This window comes from Sebastes umbrosus, chromosome 6, assembly GCF_015220745.1.
Source record: "Sebastes umbrosus isolate fSebUmb1 chromosome 6, fSebUmb1.pri, whole genome shotgun sequence".
NCBI lineage: Eukaryota > Metazoa > Chordata > Actinopteri > Perciformes > Sebastidae > Sebastes > Sebastes umbrosus.
Window position 1 is genome coordinate 25,306,323 of NC_051274.1, and position 9,733 is coordinate 25,316,055.

Sequence of the window (9,733 nt, forward strand, 5' to 3'; positions counted from 1 at the left end):
ACAGGCCATGCATCCACAATCAACAAATTATCTAATCATTGCTCTATATACATGCATGTATTTTACACTTACTTTACACTTTATAGACTGCACATATGTACATATTACATTCATTTATTATACATACATTTTTTTAATTGACGGACGGTACACACTATGTTCACCCATTCACTCTGTATATTCTATATCTCTATTTTTTTTTTAATAATTTAAGTGAGTTTCCCCCAGGGATTTACAAAGGTTCATCTTATCTCTTATCTTATCTTATGTATATCATCATCAATTAATCTTTGTGGGCCATCAGCCATCCATGTCATCCTTTCATCTAACCATATTCCGAGAAGTAACGTTTTTTTTTTTTTTTTTACTTTTTCAAGAGTCAGATTCAGATTTGGCAATTTCTTTTTATATCCAAATACCATGAATTTGGCCTTGTCTATTAATATTTTGAAGCCCCAATCAGTGACCCACTCAATTATCCTATCAATATCTAATGTGGAGGTAAAAGTCCACTCTATAATAACTGAGAGTCAGCACTGTAACCTCATAGTCATAGTTTAATTTCTGTGCAATATATCCTTGATGCAATATACACCTCAAGTGCAACTACTTTTGTTTACATTTTATTTATTACATCTACCTTACCTATTTTACAAGTGCAATTACCTCTGTTTACATTACATCTATTTTTTTAATATTTTATACTTTTAGTGTAACACTTCTGTTTATATTTATTTATTACATCTACTTTACCTGTTTTATTTACTTTATAACTGTGTGTGTTTTACCTGTTATATGTTTTATCTGCCTCGTTTAGTCTTGTCAAGTATTTGTTTTAAAGCACTGACCAGAAGTGGCAACTGTGAATCTCGTTTTATTTAATACAATGACAATAAAGCTTTCTATTTTATTTCAAATACAATGTGCTGAAATACAGAGCCAACAGTATAAACTTCTCACTGTCCAAATACTTCTGGACTATTTAGGCCTATACTGTATACATGTGGCCCACCTCTTTGTAAAGCTTTCTGCAGAGCATCAATCAACACTAACTAACGTGATGCTCGCTGGATTTAGGTCTATTATGTTGATTTAATAGTAATGTTCTGCCAGATGCGACGTGTCTGGTGTGCAGCTCTCTAGGGATTCAAGAAAAGTGTCAGCGAATAAATCGATCGTGTTGATTTTAGCTAAAACTCTGGAAATACAAGACGATGAAAAGTACGCAGCAAAAGTCAAACCAGGTGGAAAAAGCGGAAATCATGCGATTTCACCTTCAAAATAAAATCACACACCTGGAAGACTTAGAAGTGTTTAAAAGTGTAACAAAGCCCCATTATGTAATCTTACATGGGGGTAAAGGCTATCTAAGTCCCATAAAAAAACAGCCAATGTAAAGGAGGACGCTCTGCAGGACAGATAATAATGCACACAGTGCACTTTCATAGACTAAGCTATTGGAGTTACCCTGCACTATACTCATTTTTAACAGTCTCTTCTGCACTATATTCACTTTTTTTAAATAGTCGTGTATCACAGCTGTTACCCTGCACTATATTCAGTTTTAACAGTTTTCTTCATCTCCTTGTATTTTTATATTTGGTATATTTTTTTTGTACTTTGTACTTTGCATTACTAACTTTTTCACTGCCTTTTTACTAACATGTTTTGCACTATGGAACTGTGATGCTGGAAACTTGAATTTCCCTCGGGATTAATAAAGTTACTATCTATCTATCTATCTATCTAAGGCGGCTTTTATTTTGAAAAGACAGGCGCGTCAAACAGGAGATGCTGTATTAAATGTGGGACATCATTCATGAGCTGTTGTCCTGCGGTGGGATGATAACGGTGTTGAGGTTCACATACTCAACACTGAGCAGCGTTATTCTGAACATACCGGTATCTTAACAATGAGGTGACGCTTACAAAAGGTAGGTAATGTAGTCTAATTTAACTATGTTTGCATGATAATGCTATTAATATGCATACACCGTATCATAACCTATACTCTTGTAACTGAACTGGTTTTGCAGGTGAAATGTGAGTTATGTTTTTTTTAGCTAGCTAGACAGTCAACACTAGCTAGTTTAACATAAAGAGCTGTGGAAAATGAAACCATATGATGCTAAATACTCTACATGGGTGACATTATAATAGGACTAACATTACTTGTGTGTGGGAAAAAAAAACATAATAGCCTATTATTGCTGTTTTACATAACTTAAAAAGCCTAAAAAAGGTCTGTCCTAAGGCATTTATTAGTTTCAGACAGGGAAAAAAGTAAAACTCCCCAAAACTAAATAATCTAGTCTATTCTATGTGATCCAATTCTATGTGATCTAATGTAATATTGATTCACTTCCATCCACTGAGCCTCCCCTAAAACTGTCTGGAGCCTCCCACTTTAAAAACCTCTGATGTAAAAAATACTCTGATACAGATGTTTTAGACATATTTTTTGCTTTATAACAAGAGAAAAAATGAACACAGGGACACAGGATTGAAACAAGGGAATATAAACACCTGACCCGTATGTAACACATGTCATATATTAACTATCCCTGGCTGTTCAGTTTACAACAGCTGTAAATCAGTATCCTTAGTTTATTATCTTTACAACATGTCAACCCGTCTTCTTTGCAGGTTGTGAAACTGTGCAAGACATGCCTTTTTTGGAATTCATAGCTGGGAGCATTGCCGGTAAGAAAAAAAATTATATTTTATTCCTGTCAGAACCGAGAAGTTGATTTAATACAGTATTTGTATACATGTGGAGTAATAACATTTCCTTGTTGCAGGTGCAGTGGGACTGGCAGTTGGACATCCATTAGACACTGTGAAGGTTGCATGATCTATACTTTACACCCTGAAATCTATAAACATGTATAAAACTACTTTTTTTTTTCCTTACACGTCATGTTTCATTTGTAGGTGCGCCTGCAGGCCCAGTCTGTGTATAAAGGGATATTTCACTGTATGGCTAAAACATACTCTAATGAAGGGGTAGGTGCTATTTCCTCTTAAATTGTTTCATCAGATATCACTGCATAAATTCTACTCAACATGCATATACATACTACATCCTGTTTACGTTCAGCTCATCCATTTGAAATACTGCTATCTTAACTTGCACTATTTTATGTCTCATTTTGCTTGTACTTATGTGATTTTCCTTTTTATATAGACATTTCTAATGAGCATTGTTGAAGGGTACTTGTACCCAAGATTTTCATTGCCAACGACTGCTTGCTGTAATTGTTGTGCGTATGATGGATAAACAAACTTGAACTTAAATAGCCCCAGCCTCCACCAGAAAACAAGTGACAGAAAGGATTGATGCATGCATATTTATCTCTTTATTATGCCTTTATGACATCAGCTCCATGGATTCTTCAAGGGCCTGGCTTTTCCGGTGCTGACCACGGGCATCGCCAATTCCGTTGTCTTTGGCTCTTACAGCAATGCCTTAGATTACCTCACTCAGTCTCAGCGCAGTGACCGCGATCAAGGCAAGCCGGCCTCTGCTGCACATGTCTTCACCGCCGGCTGCTTCTCAGGCCTGGTGCAGGTAAGAACACTTGACATTCACTGGCTGGTTTCATCCAAAGCACCTTTGCATGACCATAACTGCTGGCATGATGACTGTTAGGGTGCCACAGGACCATGCTGAGTGCCATTCTTCATGAAAACTCTCCATTCACAGAGGTAACAAGCAAGTTGATTCTAGTTTCATTTAACCTGTGTGTTCCCCACCTACTCCTAGGAGAATTCAGACTTAAAGTGTAAAGTGCTACTGGCCCCCTAGAGGTTGCAATGTTTATTACATCCCATAAAACTACAGTGTTCAAAACGGGGTCAAGAATGTGGCCTGAGTCAGGTGCTTGAAGAGAGGCCATGAAAAAATGATAAACCATATACTTTTAGATATTTACTGTGTTTAGGTGGAAATGTAGCCTGATACTTGGGCCTAAGTAAAGGTTGAAATACAATTAAATAGTAGTGAACATACATTGTCATTGCCAGAAGTGTCAAGTAGGTGCCAAAATCATTAGAATTCACTCTGAGAGAACCATTAATAGCATACTTTAAAGAAACAGTGTGTTACATTTAGGCAGATCTATTGGCAGAAATGGAATATAATATTAAAAAGTATGTTTCCTTTAGTGTAATAATCACCTGAAAATAAGAGTTGTGCTTTTGTTACCTTAGAATGAGCCGTTTATATCTACATAGGGAGCGGGTCCTCTTCACGGAGTCCGTCATGTTTCTACATTAGCCCAGAACAGATAAACATTTCCATGCTTGAGTCGATAACGTTACTCGCTCCCGTCGCCGCCACCGCTCCCTCTCTCTTGCTTCACCACTCACTTCCCACGTAGACACACACTCTATGCACTGGCTCTGCTCCAAATGGCTCTAGAGAGGGACACCACCATGGTAGAGGCTTCAGTTGGTTGCAGTCTCCTCATCTCACCGCTAGATACCGCCAGATCCTACACATTGTTCCTTTAAGAGCAACATTTGGGAAATCTGGCAGTTAGTCTTTCAGATACAATGTCATTGACCAAAGATTTAATTCAGACCTGATAGTGATGAAGGAAAGGTCAGAGGGATCGCTGTCATGACTCGGCTCATGAGCCACGACAAAAGACGAGAGAAACACAGATTTAAACTCAAACATACTCATCTCAACATACATTAACCAGTAAACATACTGAGGTTATGATGTGTGTTAATCAGTGTCACAGTGTGTCAGCAGATGGATGAGTGGTAATGTGGTGAAAGAAGGCTGTTGTACGTTGTGAAACCTAAACAAATAACTTATTCAAAGCCGACCAAACAAGAACATGGTGCAGTAGAATTGGAGAGTGAGCCCGCAGACTGGAACAGCCAGTTCTTAAATACTGGCCAGGTGCTCCCAGGATGCATCCCAAGTCTCTTAATTGCATCCACGTTGTAGTGACTAAAGTCCTATATCTTTAGCCGCTACTGGCTGCTAATTGGTAAGTGTTGTTTAGACGTGTGCTCCGAACAAACAATGTGTTTCATGTCTGTCATTATTCTGATGAGCTCAGAGAGGATGCTACAGGCTCACCTGTGCTGTTTAGAGACAACTAGGCACAGGTGAACTCAATCTGCACACAACCAGTGCTCCTATAACTAGGAGGGGAGGAGGAAGAACACTCTGTTAGCCCTGCTACCAGCCAGACCTGTTCCCTTGTCTTCATCCAGTGCGTCTAAAATACACCATTTGATGATTTTAACGGGGAAGTACAACTTCAATAAAGTCCCTTTTTTTGGTGGAAATATCTGCTCTGTCCCTAATTCTGGTTACCTCATGTCCGATATTAGAGTGTCCCTAGACTCCAGCCCTCGCCGATTAGGTCACCCAAACAAACAATATACAAAGCTCCAATACTTTATAACATGGCGTTCATTTACCAATCATGTCCATCCGTGTCCTTCACTTCTAATAAGTTTTAATCTCTCAGTTGAGACATTAACAGCACACACTATTGTTTGATACACACAAAACACCGAAAGATGTCATACAAAACACAGTCAGAAACTGTTTGCTCATTCAGCAGCACCTGTGGCAACTGGCATTTGGCCTATATTACCTGTGGCCAGCCTCCGCCTACTCCATACACCCCCCCTTAGTGCTTGGGTGCATATTACACCTTACACAAATAAAATACATGACTCCTACACACATTTTCACTTGCGTCTTTTCCATGACAGGAAATATGTTTTTAGAGACATGAGACGTCCTTTCCTCTGAAGAGTCACGTGAAGTGACGTCAACGGCGGCAGCTGATCACAGCTGGTTCAGCTGGCAGTCAGTAGTTGTAGAGACTTTGAATGGACTTTGTGTCTGAACTGTACTAATAATACTAATAAAGACACAGTTCTCAGTGGCAGAGCAGCTGTGTTTTCTCTCTGTAGCCTGTTACCTGTTTAACAAACACCTGCACATGAATAACAGCTGCAGTCTTTATTTAAACAGTGGACTGTGTCCTCAGAAACTGTTTCTACTGGCAGAATGCCTTTATGTTATTTATTCACTATTTTTGTCTGTATTTATTGATATTCAGATTGTGAATTCATTATTTGATAACCCAGAATATGATTATTGTGTCTCTTGGACACTGGAAATTATTTATTTGGCTAAATGTTTCAGGGAAAATTGAAATTATGTAAATCATCAAACTTGTGGAAATTATGATAATTTATGTAAAAAGTGTTTGTTGCTGACAGACAGACAGACTCTCCGGCTCTCTCTGACTTTAATTGTATCCATAATAAGAAATAATGGGGGAAATAACAGATCATGGAAAGACAACTCTTTGTAATGGATGAAGAAAGTTGTTTGTGGTCTTTTTGTTGTTCAGGCCTACAACTAACACAGATTTTTAACTAGATGGTGAATCAGAAAGCAGATAAAATATTAAACTTAGGAGTGATACACTGAAGTTTAATCTGATATCTGTCTTCACTCCGGTATGAAACTCCAGTGACGTTGACATGTATCAGATCACTCCGATCAGCTGCAGCGTCCAATCAATAACTGATATCTTCCGTGAAGACTTCCGTGAAGGCCGCTCTTCCCAACCAAGAATTTCCTCTTATTCACAAAACTGCTGAGAGCAACGTTTACTAAGAAGTAGAGAACTCTTGAGCAAAGAGAAAGGGAGCATATGCTGTGGATGTTGTTGTGTTTCATGAATGAGACTAACTCTGTGCACAGTGATTGGTTGATATGCTTGACGTTGTTGAATTCCTCATAAAAATACAAAAAACAGGAGTAACAAATACTGTAAGGTGTTACTGTGACCATAGAAGAATGGCTACCTGCATGTAGAAGGAACTGGTGGAACCGGTTAACAAACACTTCAACTTTAACATATATCAGGCTACACAAGCAGTACTTGTCAGCTTTAATCTTTGTTGGTTTTAGGCTTTTCATGGGATTGGTTGTCAGTTAAAAGAAATCTAGAATATCACCAGGCTATCCTTTAAGGAGATAGCCTTTGATAAACCTTAGATAAAACCTTAAATACTGACTAAAACAAAATCACATTTTACGCATAATTTGGGTGGACTAACAGCTTAACTTGATCTGCTCTCAGGTGTTTGTTTGCGCACCCATTGACCTGGTGAAGGTGCGTCTGCAGGGTCAAACAACAGCTGGCCGATATCGTGGACCCTTTCATTGTGTTAGGGTCATCCTGAAGGAGGAGGGACCCAAGGGTCTGTTCAGAGGAGGGCTGGCCCTGGCTCTGAGGGACGTACCCTGCTATGGACTCTACTTTTTGCCCTACGAGGTCACTCGAAAGGCTCTGACCGAGAACGGCAAAGAGCCAGGTCAGTTTCAGAGGGAAGAGTGCGACATTATTGACCCTCAATAAATAAGTAGCCATGGTAGTGTGTGAATGAAAAATAATGGATGACATGTTAGAAATAATAGCCATGTTCATTGTTTATGTTCATTATGATAATTTTGGGGGAGTGGCTTTGGACGGAGGCCCTGAATGGACGGACTGTCAGTGTTGCCGACTTGGCGACTTTATCTCTAGATTCAGGGACTTTTGGAGGTAGTGCTGCTAGCTGGGCTGGGTTTTTTGATTGGATACTTTAATTTAGTATACTTTTACATTTCTCAACATTACCAACCCCACCTTTAGAAGTAAAAATCATGAGATAATATGTCATAATTAAATTTGGACTTAGTATCTCATGATATTGATTTAGTTTCTCATAGTTTTGACTTCATAAATCTCATCATTTTAATTCAGTTTTTTGCAAATGCCAAAACACAAAAACTGGTACTTGTGGCTCAATTATTGAAACTATTAACGCATGTAGCCGATCTATTGACCAGGAATGCTAAACTACAAGCACATTGTGTGATTTATACGTTTGTTTGAGTTAGTGAGAATACGTTTTAAATTCTAAAACACACTTTTTGCAAATAACTACAGTCGGTTATCTACATTAGACACATCATTCAAAACTAAAAGCCTGTGTGTGTCGTTTGCTAAACACTGCAACTGAAATACCACTCAATTATCAATCACCTGCACCTAGAATGCACCTGTGAAAACACCTGTAACCACTTAGATCACTTAGAAATCAGAGCTTGAACTCTATAAATAGGATTCCGGTTTGATCTTTGGTGTGCACAACAATGGAGGCCAATTTCAGAGAGAGAGTTAGTGGACTATAATAATATATTGTATTTTGTTTATGGTACAATACAGTAACTATGTTCATGTCATCTTCAGTTCAATTAATTGTGTCTGATACTGTTATGAATATATGAATATTGAGGATAAACACATTTGTTTGTTTCCCCATTGCATTTGTGTTCATAGTCTATACTTACAGAAGGCTACAAATGAAAAGCCAAACACTCTACATAATAGTGTTTTGTACTTAGCACATCAGCATGCAGTTGGCGTTGGCATTTGGAAAGAGCTATTTATTTTGGGTAAAGTTATGATGCAAAAATATCATTTTTATAAGACTTTATATAGTTTTGAATGAAAGAGATGTAAGATATTTGGTATTTTGTGTTTTGACCAAGAGGGCCCTTGTTTCAGAAATTGTGTTTTAGCAATTGCAAAAAACTGTTGGTCTTATTATTGGCTTTCAGTATCTCATGGGTTTGATTTAGTTTTGCATACGTTTGACTTTTTATCTCATAATTTACCAGTTTTGTTGTTTCCAGGAGAAAGTTTGGTTTTAGTTTTGATTCAGCACTTCTAAATGTATTTTAGTCATTTATCAGTAAAGGCACAACTTCAACGATTTACATCATACATTAAACTTTTCTGTCCTCAGGTACGTTTGCAATACTGATGGCAGGTGGCGTGGCGGGCGTGGTGACCTGGGCCTTTGCCACGCCCATGGACGTGGTGAAAGCCCGGCTCCAGATGTCAGGGGCCGGCGGCCGGGAGTACACAGGGGTCCTCCACTGCATGAGGGTGAGCTATAGAGAGGAGGGAGTGAGGGTCTTTTTCAAAGGACTCGTACTGAACAGCGTGAGGGCGTTCCCTGTCAACGCCATCACCTTCCTCAGCTACGAGAGTCTGATGAGGATTTTATGTCCACCGACGAGATGACCTCGCTCTTGACGGTTAATAGATAGATCTACCCGTGGTGAAGAGATTTGAATATACAAACACAATTTGACTGAAGGTCGAATATTCTCAGGGTTACTTAACATTATCAGTTGAAACAGTCTCCATTGATGATGAGTATTGAATTGTTGTTGAAATGTCTAAAGTCTGTGAGAAATAGGTCAACTCTCATCTAGCAAGTACCTGATCATGGACATCAAATCCGTTGTACTTGACGAAATATGAATGCGAATAACTTTGTTGCGGACAGAGACGTGTTTTTCACTATAGGTTTTATTTTATTTCAAAGCATTTTATTCCCCTCAACTGGACACAATCAGTGAAGGATTTCCTAATAAATAAACAATACAATGAATGTAGATGATTGCATTATTGGTGACTGGTCCATGTAGTCATTCTAATAACCTCCCCACTAGAAATTCTACTTGAAGGCCACGTAGAAATAAACTGTGTGTATATGAATAGGTGGAACATCACTATGTGTGACATTTGGCATTCAGAAAGTCATTCTTGAGTGTCATTTTCAAGGGATAGTTCAGGTGTTTCGAAGTGGGGTTGTATGAGGTACTTATCCATAGACAGTGTAT

At 38.5% G+C, this 9,733-nt stretch overlaps 1 protein-coding gene across 2 annotated transcripts; it reads left to right on the forward strand.

Annotated features, from left to right (window-relative positions):
- Positions 1-1,692: 1,692 nt before the first annotated feature.
- On the forward strand, positions 1,693-9,505 carry LOC119489985 (solute carrier family 25 member 45). Of its 2 annotated transcripts, none has more exons than XM_037773069.1 (7): positions 1,693-1,938; positions 2,647-2,703; positions 2,802-2,845; positions 2,935-3,006; positions 3,383-3,571; positions 7,134-7,368; positions 8,848-9,505. In XM_037773069.1, the coding sequence occupies exons 2-7, from the start codon at positions 2,667-2,669 to the stop codon at positions 9,126-9,128; spliced, it is 858 nt and encodes a 285-aa protein (XP_037628997.1). In that variant the 5' UTR covers positions 1,693-1,938; positions 2,647-2,666; the 3' UTR covers positions 9,129-9,505. The 2 variants fall into 2 exon arrangements, with proteins under 2 accessions (XP_037628997.1, XP_037628996.1); XM_037773068.1 differs by having other exon boundaries at positions 1,694-1,934.
- The last annotated feature ends 228 nt before the right edge of the window (positions 9,506-9,733 follow it).